The sequence below is a fragment of the Equus przewalskii genome, chromosome 15 (assembly GCF_037783145.1).
Source record: "Equus przewalskii isolate Varuska chromosome 15, EquPr2, whole genome shotgun sequence".
NCBI classification, from domain to species: Eukaryota; Metazoa; Chordata; class Mammalia; order Perissodactyla; family Equidae; genus Equus; species Equus przewalskii.
Window position 1 is genome coordinate 33,325,103 of NC_091845.1, and position 17,857 is coordinate 33,342,959.

The 17,857-nt window shown below is 41.0% G+C and overlaps 1 protein-coding gene across 31 annotated transcripts in view; it reads left to right on the forward strand.

The window, feature by feature from the left end:
• ERC2 (ELKS/RAB6-interacting/CAST family member 2) overlaps positions 1 to 17,857 on the forward strand; it is a 904,903-nt gene that overhangs the window by 151,781 nt on the left and 735,265 nt on the right. For 16 of the 31 annotated variants that reach the window (XR_011526902.1, XR_011526903.1, XR_011526900.1 and 13 more), the window contains exons 3-4: positions 2,373 to 2,396; positions 3,043 to 3,459. Coding sequence is in view for 16 of the 31 variants with exons in the window: in XM_070574924.1 (XP_070431025.1) it covers positions 2,373 to 2,396; positions 3,043 to 3,459 (441 nt within the window). In the remaining 15 variants the exon portion in view is untranslated. The remainder of the gene's footprint in view (positions 1 to 2,372; positions 2,397 to 3,042; positions 3,460 to 17,857) is intronic. The other 15 variants (XR_011526912.1, XR_011526913.1, XR_011526910.1 and 12 more) reach the window with 1 other exon arrangement.

A 17,857-nucleotide genomic window follows, 5' to 3' on the forward strand; every position in this document is an offset into this window, starting at 1 on the left:
TCTGACATGGGTATCATGATTATCCCCTTTTGCAAGTGTGGAAACAAAGGATCAGGGCGATAGGCAACGTGCCCACCCAGAGGGGCAACCCTCTTTCAGAGTTGTCTTCCAGTGTTGCTGTCTCTGCTCAAAGCACTTTGGCAATTTTTCTTTGGAATTCCCTTCTGGACAATCTATGAACTGCGTAAGAAAACCACTTTTCTTTTTAGTCAATCTCAGGAAAGATGATTTCCAGTCTGATCATCCTGATGCATCATATTTGTCTCTAAATAAACTTGGATGATCTCAGAAATCCAAGCCACTTTTAAAGGACAAAGATTTGCCATCATCAAGAGTATTTAAATGACTTGAAGACAGTTGCATGCTCTGCTCCCAAGAAGCTTGGCAGCAGCCACATCGCTGGGCTGAAGGCTGTTGATACTCCTCTTGACTTTGTTTTGATGTGGTTTCGGGACGGGGGTGGCTGGCGGAGGAAGGTCACATTACCTTATAATCCCACCTCATGTTTTTTGTTACAGCTTTATGGAGATGTAATTTGTGTACCATACATTTCAATCATCTAACATATAAAATTTGTTGGTTTTTAGTATGTTCGCGAAGTTGTGCAACCAACACCACTACTATATCTAATTCCAGAACATTTTGATCACCCCAAAAAGAAACCCTGTACCTTTTATTAGTCACCCACCATTCCTATATCCCCCTTCAACCCCCCTAGCAATCACCAATTTATTTTCTGTGTATGGATTTGCTTATTCTAGAAATTTCATATCAATGGAATCATATAACATGTGATCTTCTGTGACTGACTTCTTTCATATGGCATAATGTTTTCAAGGTTCATCAGTGTTGCAGTGTATATCAGTACTTCATTGCTTTGTATGGCTAAATAATGTTCGCTTGTATGAATATACCACATTTTATTTACTCATTCATCAGTTGATTGACATATAAGTTGTTTCCACTTTTTAGTTACTATGAATAATGCTGCTATGAATACTTGTGTAGGAATCAACTAATAAGTGGATAAATACAATGTGGTATGTCCCTATAATGAAATAATATTCTTCTATAAAATGAATGAAATACTGATACATGCTACAACATGGATGAACCTTGAAAACAGGCTAGATGAAAGAAACCACTAATTGCATGATTTCATTGATATGAAATGTCCAGAACAGGCAAATCCATTGAGACAGAAAGTAAATTAATGGTTTCCAGTGCCTGGGCATAGGGAAGGGGATGGGGAGTGATGGCTAAAGGGCACAAGATTTCTTTTTAGGATGGTGGAAGTGTTCTAAAATTTATTGTGTTGATAGTTGCACAACTTTGTGAGTATAGTAAAAACCACTGAATTTTACACTTTAGAGGAGTGAATTATATTTAGAAAAAAATCATAATCACCATCATTAAATACATACCAGTTGCTTACTGTACAGTCAGTATCCTGTGGTGCACTGTGGCACATGGATAAGAAGAGAGTACTTGTTTCCTGTGCTCTCGGAATTTCTGCTTGGGTGTTCCTAAATGGAAAGATAAAGTGGACACCCAAAAAGAGGTGAATCAAGATAATGCATCACTCAGTGCTAGTTTCTGGGTCTAGGTCACACTCAGAAAGCTCTCAACACCTCTGAGTCAGTTGTAGGAATTCAGAAGGATTTAAAAATGTGGACTGCTCCACTATTTATATAACTTTGACAGGGTATTATCCATGTGAGTTCCCTGTGAGTAGGAGCTATGCCTTATGTCCATCTTGATTCCTGTGCTTAGCATTGTGTCTGGTCCATGGGCAGGAGTATGTGTTTGATGAATGAATGAGTAACTGTGTCTTGGAAACCTCCTGGTTTGTTCCCAGGACAAAAATGCCTTCAGCTTATGGCTGCCTGTGACCAGCCTGGAGGTTGTTCCCCTTGGGGAAGGTGTTGCTGAATTCACCAAATATCTTCATGTAAGAGTTTCTTTTCTCACAACTGGTAACTATTTTGTTTCTCTGGTACCTTCACTCTGATTTTGGTTAAAATGGTGACCTGGAATAATACGTAGGTGCTTTTGGAGTGTTGTGCTTTCCTCTCTGGTAATATCCTCGAGACTCACTGGGTCAGTGAGATTGAGGAAAACCAAAGGTGGAATAAACCTCCCATTTTGCTTTTTGTTCTTTAAATCACACTTATCAAGCATCAATACTATAGATTCTGTGTAGCTTATGGGTCTTTGCTGTAATAAGAAATTATTTTTCTTTTTTCTTTTTCTTTTCTGTGAAGGTACTTTATGTTGATTAAGTTCTTTCTGTTAAATATCCTTTGCTTGCACTGGACTTTTCTTTGTGTTGATTTTTTGCTTCATTTTTTTTCATTTCCCATGCTGTTCAGTTACTGGATGCCAGAAGAACCAAGGTTTGTCCACTCTTTGCAGCTTGTTTGTTTTGCTCTGCCCAGCCTCACCTCCTCGTGTGTTTGAGTGTGTCTGTCTCCGTCTGCATTTTTTCCCTTTTGCTTGCAGATGCAGTAGTCCTGTTTACTAAACCTGTTCACAGCTTTATTTGTAAAAATAAAGTCCTTGTTTGTGTCTACTTGTAGTGGATGCTATTATTTTCATTTTTAAATGGACATGCATTTATCACAGAAAATAATGCATAGTACAATAAAGTATACCTTAGGAAACAAGGAATACTGAGTCTGGAGCACTGTGGGCGTAAAGAAGGTGTGTTTGTGAAAGTTTCCCTCTAACCCTTTCCACTTCCTAAATTAATACTCTGTAGATGTATAATTTCCCTTGTGACTGACACTAATATAACTGTTTCTGTGTATGTGTACATTTCTCTTCTCCTAAGACATTCAGAAAGCATCACTGAATTAATTTCCCCCTCTCCATGTGCTGCCCCATGCTTCTGAAGTCACCCTGGAGGACTTCACAGCTGGCCCTCTGGACCTCATGATTAACATTCCATTCTCATAGTGTGGAAACAGCAGATGGCACTTGGCATTTCCACTAACTTTTTCCCCTTCTTTCTCCTCTCCTGCTCCGTCTTTCTCATGACAGCATCTGCAGTTGACAATCCAGGCCCTTCAGGATGAGCTGCGAACCCAGAGAGACCTCAACCACCTCCTGCAGCAAGAGAGTGGCAACCGAGGAGCCGAGCACTTCACTATTGAGCTGACCGAGGAGAACTTCCGGCGGCTCCAAGCTGAGCATGACAGGCAGGCTAAGGAGCTGTTCCTGTTGAGGAAGACCTTGGAGGAAATGGAGCTGAGAATCGAAACGCAGAAACAGACCCTCAATGCCCGAGACGAGTCAATTAAAAAGCTCCTTGAGATGTTGCAAAGTAAAGGTTTGCCATCCAAAAGTCTTGAGGATGACAATGAACGGACACGGCGCATGGCAGAAGCTGAGTCTCAAGTCAGCCACTTAGAAGTGATTTTAGACCAGAAAGAGAAGGAAAACATACATCTTAGAGAGGTAAGGACATTCACTCTTATTTCCTCAAAGCTATATTTTATGAGTTAAAATATGTGATCGAGTTATTTTCACAGGTTGGAAGTCATCTACAGCCTCAACAAACTCCCCTTTGTGATCTGTTTTATAAACTTCCTGTCTGCTTATCACTTTTAAACTGGAATTTTCCATTAGTTTTTTTTCTCTGCTCACCACACGTATGTTCCTTTGTTATTTAGCACGTATTTAGGATCCAAGCATGTGCAGCACCTGTCAACTCTAAGGTGGTTTACAACTGCTTTCCTACAGATGGCCATCGTTGCAGGGTCTTTTAAGTATAACACTGTTTAAGTTTTAGACATTTCTCAAATATCATCTCTCTAAAGGATTAAAACCAATAGGTGATTAGGAAAACAATGAATCCAAATGTTTTTATAGGTGGATTGGCAGAATTTGCAGAAAGTAAATCATATGGATATTTCTGGAAAGAATGGTAAAATGTGCAGATCAATTTTGAACGTTTAGGTTTAAGATCATTTTTGTCTGCATTTACATTACTCTAGGACAGAGTGTTCCATGTTTTCCGAGTATGTGTTTTGCACTTAGTGGATTAAATCATTCAGTGTCCTTTCAGAGGCAGCCTCTCTGGCCTGCAACCGCCATTGAATGTTGAGCTGCTCATATATCTGAGACTATGTGGTTAGATAGAGCTTAAAAAAATGTGAGTGACAGCCAAGGTTTGAAATTTTTATAGCAGTTCCTTGCCACTATGGTGGATATAGATCTCAAAAGTACCCTGTAGACAAAACGCTGTGGGAGACACAAATCTCACAGAAAACAGGAAGCAATAAAATGGCATTAAGTATATTTTCAAAGTATTCCACAGCAGTAAGTAAAAATTCCAAAAGCTGTTTGCTTCCAGACCAAACTAGATTTCTTGGCATTATATATCTGTTCAGATGGGCGGCCCATTTTCTAAGTCGCTTGTTTGATTGTTGAGAAAACATGGTTTCCATGGTGGGGCTTGCTAATACAGATGCTCCCCACTCTGATGTAGGTGGTCTTTGCTTAGAACATTTGAACAGACTTTTGTGCCTTCAGCCTTAATGTCCTCCATGCTTATTCTCCCTTGTTTTGTTTTCATGAGACGTTAGCAACATGCTTGAGAAACCACATGGCTTGGTTTCATGTTGAGATGCTTAAAGAAATGTTTTGTTGGGCCTGGTCTTCCCATCTATATTCCAAGAGGGTGAATGTGGTGGGCAGACTTCCAAGATGGCTCCAATGATCCCTTCTTCTTGGAATCCATACCCTGGTGTAATCCCTTCCCCTTGAGTATACGCTGAACCTAGTGATTTGCTTCTAAACAATAGACTATAGCAAAGGAAATGGGATGCCAATGTCACTTCCATGATTAGGTTACATAAGACTGTTATTTCCATTGTGTTAGAGGATTCTATTGCTAGCTCAACTTCCATGCTTTGATGAAGCAAGCTACCATGTGGGAGAGGCCCATGTGGTAAGGAACTGAGGGCAGCCTCTAGCCAACACCTGGTGAGGAAATGAGACCCTCATTCAAGCACCCATAAAGAACTGAAAACTGCCAACAACCACTTAGTGAGCTTGGAAGTGGATCCTGCCCCACTTGAACCTTCAGATGAGATGACAGGCCCTAGGGTGGCACCTTGATTATACCTTTGTGAGAGACTATGAAGCAGAGGATCCAGCTAAGCTGTAGCTGGATTCCTGATCCACAGAAACTGTGAGATAATAAACGTGTGTTGTTTCAAGCTGCTGAATTTTGAGGTAATTATTGTACAGCGATAGATTGCTAATACAGTGGAGCAGAAACTAATCTCTTCTTGCCTTACTCCACAGACTTTCCATTTAGTTTACAGAAGAGAAGCAATAATTACTGGCATGTTATCACTTGCATGTAGAGTGACTGTGGATTTTGAAATTTTGGTTCTGTTATCTCAAAACTATGGTTGGTAGATTGCTATACTTGAAAAGGCTGCTGTTTTATTTTGAGTGCCACGGGTTCAAGTTGCATATGCAGCAAGGCTGTGATGCCAGAGAAACCTCCAGCTGCAGCATTGACCTTCATTCCATGTTGGGATCTTGTGGTCAGGGTAGAGTCACTCTTCTTCTGTTATTAGATTCTGCTCATTGGTAGCACTTAATAGATGTGCTTTGATTCCATTGTGTGGATGCCTCCATTTAAATGAATCTAAACACAATTCAGTTTGTGTTTTATGAGATTAGTTCGTCCTCAGAATGGTCTGGCATGGATATGGATCATGTTTAGAGCCTTAAACATCAGTCTAAGAGCCCACAGAGAGTGGTACAGAAAATGCAACCCAACACATCCCACTAGTTTCCTTGAGCAGCAGACCAAAGTCAGTGGAGAGCCCTTATCTTGGCTCATCAAGAAGAGAGAATGAGGAAAAAGTATCTCTACATAAAAAATCTCATTTTAAACTTGAAATCAACAAGACTTGGAGGCCTAAAAGGACCCTTCCCAAGAGAAGGATTGTAGTAGATTGTGAGAGCCATTTGTTACATTTTCAGGAATTTTGTGAGCCTGCTTTTAAACTGTTGATGACTTGAAATTGGTCGAGGTAGGAGTATTTGCACCATGGAAAGTGGCAAATGCTACTCTCAGGGCCTAACCACGCCCTCCGCCCCATCACTGAAAACCCTTTGACTGGCACACTTCTGAATAAATGTCATGAAATGTTTACCCACAATACAGCAAGAAGAGGCTAGTTAAATAGTGCAAGAACTCTGATTGTGAATGTGTTAACTGCCCATCACTTATCAAAAGTTTTCATAACAGCATCTGGATAGATGCTTATGTGTCAGGTACTATGAAGAGTGCTTTAGGGGCCAGCCCGGTGGCGTAGTGGTTAAGTTTGCGTACTCTACTTTGGCGGCCTGGGGTTTGCCAGTTCGGATCCTGAGCACAGACCTGCACACTGCTCATCAAGCCATGCTGAGGTGGTGTCCCACACAGAAGAACTAGAAGGATTATAACTAGGATATACAACTATGTACTGGGGCTTTGGAGAGAAAAAAAAAAGAGGAAGGTTGGCAACAGACGTTAGCTCAGGGCCAATCTTCCTCACCAAAAAAAAGTATACTTTAAAGAAAAAAGAAAAGAGTGCTTTATATTGATTTATATTTAATTCGCACAACCACTTCATTTATTCATTCATTTGTTCATCCGTCCATTCAATGAATACTTATTGAGAATCTGTTTTGGGATAGAGCAATGATAACTGATAAAGTTTGACTTTATGGTGCTTGTATTCTACTGGGGTGAGACAGACAACAATTTAATAGTTAAACAGAGAAGTATCATGAAGAAAAGAAGAGAATGAAGAACTAATGACCAGAATTGGTTGGTTAGGGAAGGCCTCTTGGAGAGGGTGACACTGTGAACTGAGACCTGAATGACAAAAAGGAGCCAGCCGTGTGAGGCTCTCAGAAGACTGTTCCAGTCATATGGAAAGATCCACACCTAGGAGGTAGGTGCTATTATTTTGCCCATTTTACCTGGGGGAACTGAGGGACAAGTGACATTAAGAAGCTTGCCCAATGTCCCACAGCTAACACGTGGTGAAGCTGATCTTTGAATCAGGCTGACTCCAGAGTCTCAGCTATTAAACCATTTCATTATATCCCTTTTCTAGAAGAATCTTTCCCAAGGAGTGCTCTGCAGAACAGCCATTTTGTGGGATGTTGATATATGTTATGAGAGAAAAATGGCTGCAGGGCCAAATGAACTTGGGAAGATGCTGGATTCCATAGAATTGACTGTGGGACTCCTCAGACTCTTTAATATGCAGATGTACATCTGTCATTTCCAAGTAGGGGGCTATGGATGGCAGAGCTTCTCAGACTTATTGAACTTGCTTTTCTCTTGTTGTACTGGTGTTCTTTGTAAAACACTTTGAAAAAATGCTATGCTAGAAAATAAAAATTGTGCTTTTAATTTGTGACATGCAAAATATGAAATAATATACAAAGAGTTGTTTCCCATGGCCTAATAACTGGGTAATTTCCTCCATTAGTTATTCTAGAAGGCAAAGTTTATTGTAAGCTGTTTTCATATTCTCTACTGAGTTTTAGAATGTTCTTCTGTCAGGGTATTTTTTTATTTTTTAGTGGAAAAACGTGGCTGACTGCTTTTGGTATTAAACCAGTAAGAATAACCCAGCTTGAATAAAGAAGTTGCCTGACCTCTGTTAATTTAGATGAATCTAAAACAGGATTTAAAATGTACTTGAGGTTTTAAGTTCAGTGTGTTCCTGATTTCTTTTTCATTTTGCACGGTTCGACCCAGTTGGGGCTAGATGGCGTAATGCTGGGGAATAGAGTGCTAGTGGTTTTATGATTCATTCTCAGGCAGAGGTGTTGGACCTAGTCTAAACCCCATCTCTTAGAATACTGGCCTTGTTTAGTCTATTGTTTCAGGAGATTTCAAGTTGGCAGGAGCTACATATGGGGAGGGTCCGGTTGCTTTAGTGTCTCGTTGTCTTTTGGTGGTCTGGAAAAGGCTGAGGGTGAAACCACTTCTTTGCCGGGCAGGAAACAACAACAAAAAGATTATGATCTCAACTTATTTGGAAGACCAAAACCATTGCCCAAGAACTACAACTGACATGCTAATGGGAGCTGAAGTGTTGGGCGAAACGCAGCATTACTCACTAGTGTTGTCTGATGCCTTTGGATACAGGTTGATTTGATAAGACATTGTTTGATGTGGTAATAGTTTACCTTGTATCCAGCTTTTTCTGCAGAGAACATATTGTTCCATGTAAAGGTTTTAGTAATCAAATAGTATCAAATACTACTGATCTCATTAAGAAAAAGTGGGTTTATATGCCAGGATCCTCCTATATTCACTCTCCTTAATATTTTCTTGGCTGTCCTTAGAAGAGAGTCAGGAATCTTTGGACTCATCATGCTGTAAGATGTTTGAAGGGAAGGTATATATGTTCTGCTGCCATGCCTGTTCATCTCCTATGCTAATCCCCTTGGGCAGCTTGCCTTTCTTGGGGTAGCAAGGGAAGAAGAGCACTCCAGTCATCGGGGGCCACAATTGCTGCTAATCCAGGACGAGTAAAGCACCCAGGAGGCTAGGCCTGGGCTTCCCTCGTGCTGTGGGGGAACAGCGGGGGAGGAGGGCAAGGCAACATGAATTATTGGTCTCCTTGTGTATTTATCCGTGTTGTGCACTGGCCAGTAGGAGATCCATCAAGACGATGTCTGTTACCTAGAAGTTCTTGAGCTCATAAACCTTTTGCCGATGCCTCAAACCTCCCATGTATAATCTTTGCCCCAAATTCTAAACTCCACCTTAGTCCCCGCTCTGTCAGAACCATATGACCTCATTCTCTTTAGCACATACTTGTCTCCAGTTCTGCTGGCTGAGCCATAATTTTGCTGATGCAGGCGTTTCTAATTCTGACTCTGCAGATTCGTTACCTTCTATTTCTACCAACAAAGCTCATCACAGAAGATATTCCCAAACACAAATGACCACATAAACATAGCATTTTACATTCTTTTGCAAGAGTTATTTCCTATGTATGTTATAGAACCTAACAATTGCTTCCTATTCTAATAAAGTTTCTTGCCTGATCAATACATTCCATCGATGTTCCCAGGCCTCCAATATTGCCTGCAGGTGCTCAATAAATATTTTAAAGAGTGAAAAAATAGTTAAAAAAATCTTAAGAATTGCTCTGTGGTTTATTTTGCCAATATTGGACAGGTTGATAATGATTGTACAAGTGCCATGTGCTTTTATGCTTTCGCTATCATTGCGCTGTGTTTGGAGTGGAGCGGGAGCTTGAGGGTAACCTTAACTGGAAGCTTTCTTTCATTTTTTTCGAAATGTGTTGGATATCATTGGGCACATGTTGAACGTCCATATGCAGGATGCTGTGGGAGTGCCCTTGGCAAGTTTGTGGTCTTGTTCAGGGATTCAGGTGAGCAATAAAACAAACAACCGACACTTATCTCGGCTTATTCTGTGCCAGGTGCTGTACTAGGTAAATACTGTTGTCATCATCCACACAACACAGATAAGGAAACCAAGGCACAAAGAGGTAAGTAATTGTCCCCAGTCACACACAGCAAATGCTGGAGCCAAGATCAGAACCCAAGAAGTCTGGCTCTAGAATCTACACTTGTCACCACCACACACTACCACCTCTTGGGATGGTGCACCGGGAGGACCTCAGAGGGCGCTTAAATGCTGTGCTGCTTATAGCTAGGAGAGCTGACGACTGGCTTCATCCAGAACAGAGCTGGTTTTCAAAGGCAGGAAGAATTTCAACACACAGGTATGATGGAGACGTATGATTAGAAAAGAGATGGCTGAGCCAAACCTTAGAGGTGGGAGCTGTGGTGGGTTTGAGGGCACAGTGAGTTTGGAGCAGCTAAAACTCCACCTGTCAGGAGGGAAAGGAAATAAAGCTGAACAGGAAATTTGGGGCCAGGTTAATGAGGGCTCTGAGCGTGGGACACAGGGGATTGGCCTTCACTCAGTAGGCTCTGGGCAGCCTTTGAGGGAATTCACCCTGGAGAAAGGCATGATCAGAAAAGCTTGTTAGTGCTAATTGTTAGTGGTTTGGATGAGAAGAGACTAAAGGCGTGGAGATAAGTTAGAAGGATACTGTGGTTGTTCAGTGACCATGAGTTTGAATCTGGGCGGTGGCCAAAGAAGTTGAAGGGAAAGGTCATTTCCACCTTCAGGCAGGACCTTGACAACTCGGGAACTGAGCGCTGGGAGCTTCGAGAAGCAGATAACCGCTGTGGGCCTGGGTGTAGGCAGATGGTGGGACAGTGGGTGGGCGAGTGTCGTCAGCAAGAGAGGCTGGGGTTGAAGAAAGACTTTGGATGTGTTGAGTTTGATGAAATCCTGGTGAAGCTGTGCAACCAAGGTTGAGAATACGGCTGAGGAAATGATTGTGATGTTCTGCTCGAGTGCATAAGGCATTTCTGACTCTTAGTCATGTTTTTTGTTGTTTCCACACACACCTGATCATTTGTGAGCACCAAGCCCCCTAGTTTGTGTGATCGTTTTAAAGGCTGCCTTGTCACTTACTCCTACTATTGCTTAAGAGGAGACCCTAGGAACTGCATACTTCTCCTTCATGCCTCTTTTCTGAGTGAGCATTTAATTTTGAATATGATATATCATTTGAAATTATGTGGAATTTTCATTGACTGATGCCAACTTGGTACAGGTTTCCTTTGTTCTCACTGAGTTCCATTTTCTCCAGGTCCTCCGTGCAGAATGGATGCCAATGATATGTCTTTACAGAAAAGCCCTCTCTCTGGATGCTGATTAACAACACATCCAAAAGCAGGATTTCATAACTTTTACCCTCACATTTCTAATGACATAGGGGATGTATTCATTTCTGTTTAGCACCATTTCCTTATCTTTAAATTCTAATACATTCTTTAAAGTTTGAACCCTGCATGCTAGTTTTAAATGGTTCAGATTATACCCCATATTGATTTTAATGAGTGTAATTGGTTGCTTTTTACAGTAACAGAGACTGGTGGAGCCCCAGGGAACCATTAGGCAGAAGGCATTTGGAACCTGCTGAGAAAAGAAAGTGGCAGGGTAGGGGGGTGGGGGGAGGCGCCAGGGCATGGGGAGAATGTCAGGAAGTTATTCTAGGAGAGACTGATTGCTGTCCTCATCGCCCTGTCCTCAGGCTCTACATTGGGTGTGACTGCTTTTTGAAAAATATTCTTTTGGCAGCTGATCTAATTTATCATCATCATCATTTGGTAAAACAGTACACCGCAAATAAAACCTCAGTGGTGAGAAAGTACTCCAGGCATCGGTACCATGGATACTTCAGCGTGTTCCACAAATTGCAGCAATGGGAAGTCGAGACAGCTCAGCTATACTAAGGTCCTGCCTGTCTTGGGTGGGAACATTAGCTAATACCTTCCATGTGGAGGAAGCTTTGTAGTTTATAGAACACATTCCATTTTAATGATTTCCTCTGATGCTCCTGATAACCCTGTGAGGAAAGTGAGGTTCAAAGAAATTGAGCAGTGATGACAAGTAACATTTACTGGGCACTCATGAGCATCAGCCTGTGCTAACCATTTTCTGAGGAGTGCCATCTAATCCTCCCGACAATACTCTGGGGTAGGTGGTGGTTTCCTGTCTCTCAGCTGCAGAGGCCAAGACCCAGAAGGGTGATGTGTCTGGGTCGGGTTCTCAGAGCAAGTAGTGATGGATCTGGGATTCAAATTTGAGCCTACTGGTTCAGGCACCTGTTCCTAACCACTCTTTGATACTGCCAGAGATTTCGACCTGAAATTCCTGAGTAGACTAGAGACTAGAATTCTAGTGTTCTGACTTCTTGCTCAGGGATATTTTCTCTGTAAATGCCAAAAAGGAAAGAATGCAGAGGGAACTGATTTCTGTGTTGTTTTCTTGCCACAACTTATCAGGGCCTGTCGAATCTGGAAATGTAAAATCTGTGAGGTTGCTGAGCCGTGGAAAGGTTAAACAGTGCCATGAAGAAGGCTGCATCGGGCCCAAGTCCCCTAGGTTCATTTGTGGCTGATAAAAATGAAAGGACTTGCTTAAAATACAAAGAATGGTACTCTACATTTAGGCCCTCCATAAATTCCTAGGGAATAGATGAATTTTTGTGAGCAGAGAATAAGGAAAAATGGGAGGCACTTAAAGTCGGATCTTCTCCATTTCCTCTGTTCAAAGTTAGCCATTTTCTTCCATTTGTTTTACTTCATCATTACCTCATTGCCTGGGAGAAATGCTTTGCCTCCCCAAACCAACTTTACTTCTTGTCTAGTCTTTGTTGGGTATTTTGGGTTTCTTTCTATGTCGGTTGTGAGACATTAAAATTATGTTTATAACTTCCTAACGAGTGCCCCGTTTCATTGCTCTTCTTGATTGCTAAGAAGTTAGGTAAACTAAAATCTGCTTTCACACCCACCCTGGCTTGGATGTGGAAGGGGTGACTTTATTTGTGTTTCCAGTTTGGCATATAGGTTGAAGGGTGTCTTAAATGTTTGGGGTAGAGTGTTAAATATGGCGATGTGAATGATTGCCGGGTAGTTCCTTTGAGTGGCTTGTAGTTATAGCAGTTGTAACTTATGTAAAGTATGACTTAAGTCCTCCTTCATAACGGAAAAATATGTATGAGTAGTTTTTAGAAAAAGGAAAACGTAAGAAAGATGAATGAGACTTTAGAGTAAGAATTATAAAGACTTACTACTCACTTAGATCAAGAGTTGACAAACTAGAGCCCTTGGGAAAAATGTGCCCCACCACCTATTTTTTTATGGCCTGAAGCCAAGAGTGGTTTTTACCTTTTAAATGGCTACAGGTGAAATAATTCTGTAAGTACCTATATAATATCCTCTATTTTGCCTCATGATCCTCAAAGCCTAAAATATTGACTACTTGGTCCTTTAAGAAAAAGTGTGGCCACTCCTAATTTAGATGATAAGTAAATAGTTTCTGAATCAAGCTATTTGGTAAAAAGCATAAGTGCAGTTAGTTATATGTAGAGTATCAACTGTTACTACTTTTATGTATAGCTTTTGAGTTTTTTCTTTTTTAATGAGGAGGCAATATGTTTTTCTGTCCTTTCTGCCCATTTTTCTTATGCAATTATTAGACTGGTGATTTTAGTCTCCAGATCGCAGCACTTGGGTGTTGCCAGTTGTCATCTAAGTCTGCAGCTCCTGTGTGGGTTAGAAACAGATTGTGTGTCAAGTACTCACTAACTTATAAAGTGACAGAGAAATGAAGATTGCCATTAAAACACCAAAAGAATTAGGAATTCCTGACCTAAGTAAAACATAGGCTTCTAACTCCTCTTCCTTCTTTTTTTAAAAATACCTCTGTTTGTTGACACTTTTTGGGCCTACACAATTAGTGCTTTAAAAATCTGTGACTGCTTTGAAGGAACTGGCCTGAAAAAGAAACCGTTTGTGTATATGCAAGTCATGTTAAAAAGTCTTTACACATACTAATTGTTGGTATGCCATAGAATTGCTAGGTTTTCCTATGGAAAGTATGCTTAATCGGGAAAAGCCAGCACCTGGTCAGGATGACAACCAAGAAATCCCCTTCCTACCCTCTGCCCGTCCTTCAATCCCCAAGGCACTCAGATCTCTTCTGGCGACATGTAGGCTGGATTGCCAGCCATTTGAACATTTATTTTATTTAAGTATAATTGACATACAATATTATATTAGTTTCAGGTGTACAGTGATTTGATATTTTTATATATTATGAAATGATCAATACACTAAGTCTAGTTACCATCTGTTACCATACAGTGTGATCACAATATTATTGACCATTCCCTGTGCTGTACGTTTTGCTTCCTTTGTCTAGTCCAGGATTTCTCAGTCTCAGCTCTATTGGCTTTTGGGGCGGGGATAATTCTTTGTTGTGGGGGCCGTCCTGTGCATTGCAGGATGTTTAGCAGCATCCTGGGCCTCTACCCTGTCTGGTGATGCCAGTAGTACCTTTCCCCTTCCCCTCATTGTGACAACCAAAAATGTCTCCCGACATTGCAAAATATCCCCTGGGGGTGCAATCACCCACGTTGTGAACTGCTGGTATGGAATAATTGACACATCCTTCTGGTGGCTAGTCTATGGCTGTGGCAAGTACAGTAATTCTGAGCCCCACGAGCTTGAAACTCTGTTTCACTGAAGAAGGGCGAACCCAGATCGTGATACTTCTTGACCCAAAGACTGACCTCAGGGGATAGAACTAGGAAACAGATGTGCTGAGGAGAGGAGGGGGTTTGAGCCTGAAGAGAAACAGAGGTGGTGTGTGTGTGTGTGTGTGTGAGAGAGAGAGAGAGAGAGAGAGAGAGAGAGAGAGAAGCTGCCTCTGACTCCCCCTTCCTTCACTCCTTCCCTCTCAGAAAAGGTAGGGCTGGGAATGAGGCAAGTCCCAGAAAAGAAATGTAAAGGAGGGGTTGGGGGTGATGTTTTGATCTGAGATACACTGTTGGAAGGTCGAGACTTTGTGAAAATAAAAGAAGTTTGATTCTCAGTAGTATTTATGGAGGTAATAATTATGGATCTGAGAAGACATAAATTTCACTTTCTGACTACTGGACTCTGACTATTAATTGGCAGTTTTATTTTACAATAAAGGTTGTCGTCCCTGCTTTCCCCCAAGTGGCCTTTGAGTCTCCCCTTCTGTTTTTTGAATAAACATTTCTCTACATGAACCACTGTCCCACCCCCAGCTCCACCATACTTCAGAATAATTTTGGAGTATGGTGGTTTTATCATGTGGAAATGTAGTACAGATGTTCAGAATTACCTTTTCTTTCTCCCCTTTAAAACATCATGACCACACATGCTTTGCTCTAAGTATTATTAAGTATTTTTATTATTACTATTAAAAAATCTTGACTCAGGCAGAGTCCCACTAAATCTCAAGTAAAGGCAAATATTAAAATAGCAGCAAGTATTTATGTATCTCACACTAAAAAATCTGAACTCATGTTTGGCTTTTTATGCAATTGAAACCTTTCTTTTTGACCCACTTAATGGCGTCTTCTAGTTTTACCGTCTTTTCCTGACTCTAAAACTTTAAGTTCAAACTATAGGAGTTTTTTCACTATCCTTCATTGTCCCCCAAATTTTGTCTAGACTTCAGTTTTTCTCTTTATCCTGCCTATATCTTTGAACTCAGCCTGATCACCTAATGCAGTTTGATGTGAGGATTGGACTGCCAGCATGAATTAGTTAGCATGTGTTTTTACAAGTTATTAATGGGCGAAAGTTCTCTTCTTGCAGAGAACCCCACAGATGCGTGGCAGAGTTCTGCATTCTTCAGCTGCCACACAGTGGGGCCAGTGGTCATATACCCAGGAAATGCTTTATCAACACTCAACACATCCCCACTCAGAAACCTATTTATGGAGATTAGTTGCTACTCTAACTTCAACTTCTTTGGGGTTTATTAGTGCCAATTTCTTTTTATATTTCTTGGCCAGATTTAAACATGTTTTTCTAAATAGTTGCTAAACAGAAAACCTCTTTCGATTTGGTCACTTGAACCTGGAGTCTAGAGTTCCCTTCCCATCTATGTGTACTTTTTAGTGTGCTGGAAATTAATTCTGGTTTAGATAACTGATCTCCTTTAAAGCATTGCTTTTTCCATCCACACCAAAATAGGATTGCATTACAAGGTGATTTTCTTTTAAAGGGTGGAGGAGATCTTTGTCCTTCTGGCAGAGTTCATATAGTAAGGAAGAGGCAAAACCTGATTGTGACTTAGACAGTAGAAATAAGACTCAATGTAGGTATTCCACCATATCTTCCTGGTACCCAGCAGTGGTCCAGCCAATGATCTCTGTTGCAGTACTTTGGTGATACATGTCAAGATTCAGATGATTTTAAGGACTCAAGCTTTAGTTGTTTTAAAAGACAAAATGTTGTGCAATGACTGGATCCTTGCCAATTCCAGTCTGGAAACTTGAGACACCTCAAAAACCTACCAGGTGCTAACCTCAGTGGGTATCCTTAGGATGCCTCTTGAGCCACTGTTACAGGTAGAGTGATCATGGGAGTTTGGTGGGGACTTGAGGATGCTTATGCTAAGTGGGGACTTCTGGCACATGATGACACAGGATTCTCCAGAGGATATGAAATCTTTTTAAAGAACTCATTATCTTTTCCCCTTTTTCTAGGCTGTGGTTATCTTTGTAGGCTGGCTTCTTGCTTTGTTGCCTTACAGACACAAATGTGCTACTTCTTGTAGAGAGGACTCAAGAAGAATGGTCCAAAATGACCACATTTCCTGAAATCACAGCTGCCTCTCGAGAAATCTCTATGGCACGGTCTGTCTGAGGGTTATTACATGGATAGAGAAAGGTTCCTGGAATCTTGTCTTGGGAGGTCCTGGCAGGGTGCTGCTCACAGCATAAATCATTGTCATTGTTGCCACCACTGTTAAAGTGGAAGGCTCTCTGGTGCAGGCACGGAGTTCAGTGCTGTAGTCACTTACTTCTGAGAGCAACTCTATGAGGCATAGGTGCTGACACTGTCGCATTACTTAATCAGGGCAGCTAAGTAACTTGCCTAGGGCCTCACAGGGGCCTTGACCTCAGAAATGAGAACCATTGTGTCATCTACTGTTCTGTAGAAAGTCAAAATAACTTCTAGTCGTTTCTTCCCACCCAGTGCCTCTCCTTCTCTCTGGTTTGTTTTCTTTGAAACTTTCCTTTTCTATTTAGATTTCTCATCTGGTTTCTATTATGACTTCATTTAAAATCTTATTCTTTCTCTTAATATGTTGATTTCTTTCTCTTTTATTGTAACCTCAATCATTTTCTCCCCTTTGTGTTTCCCTCTGCATTGTTTTATGGGTTTAATTGTTTTTGTTGTCATATTCCAGGTAGCAGTTCTGGGCTTTTGCAAGAGACCTAAGGATGCTAGTGAAATTTACAGGAGACTTATGGGCTAATATAATTTTAATCAGCAATTTTCTTTGCCTTCTTTGAAACCTTTTCATCTACCTTCTTGAGTTTATTCTTTGGTCTCAAATGAAATGACCTATGCAAAGCTCTTTGCACAGGGCTTGGCTCAACAAATGTCATTTACATTTCCTTGAAGAAAGATGAGGAGGGGATAAGCAAGGGTTACCTTCTCATCATTTGGTCTCCTTGTAAAGCAAGTCCACATTCCCTTTACAAACCATTGATTTCTCTCTTCAGAATTAAGCCTCGCCTGGTGGCATTTTACAGGTCACTTGTTGGGTCACAGGTGTTTGTCCTGAGCTGTTCAAACTCAGGACTGACCTTCTCTCCAGCATCCCAGTTTCACTTTGTAATTGGTTCAGAATGCTATAGAGTGGATTGTATTATATAGTAAATATCTGGTTCACAAGCCTTGAATAAATTAACTTAAATGTAATACATGAATACATATAAAGGCTGGCACAAGTAGGTACTCGATAAATGTTAGTTTACCATTCTTTATATAGGTCTGTTTCCTCTCAAGACTGTACATTCCCTGAGAGCAGGAATCATGTCTTACTCATCTTTTATATCACCAGCACCTGGTGCTCAGTAGGTGCTCACTGTTGGTTTATCATTATTGATACACATCTGTCTCCTGCTAAGACTGCGCACTCCTTGTGAGCCGCGATAATTTCTTACATGTCGTTCATATAGTGTAGTAGGTGACCAAAGTGTGTGATGTGTATAGAAACTGACTGGGGAAAGAAAGCATGAAACAATTAGAAGTTGTTACAACTTTTTGGATGACATAAAAATTCTTATGATTCATCAAAATATTTTTAATGAGTCATGTATAAGCAGTAGTTACATTAGCTACCCTTTATTGGGTGGCACAACTAAGTGCCACTGTT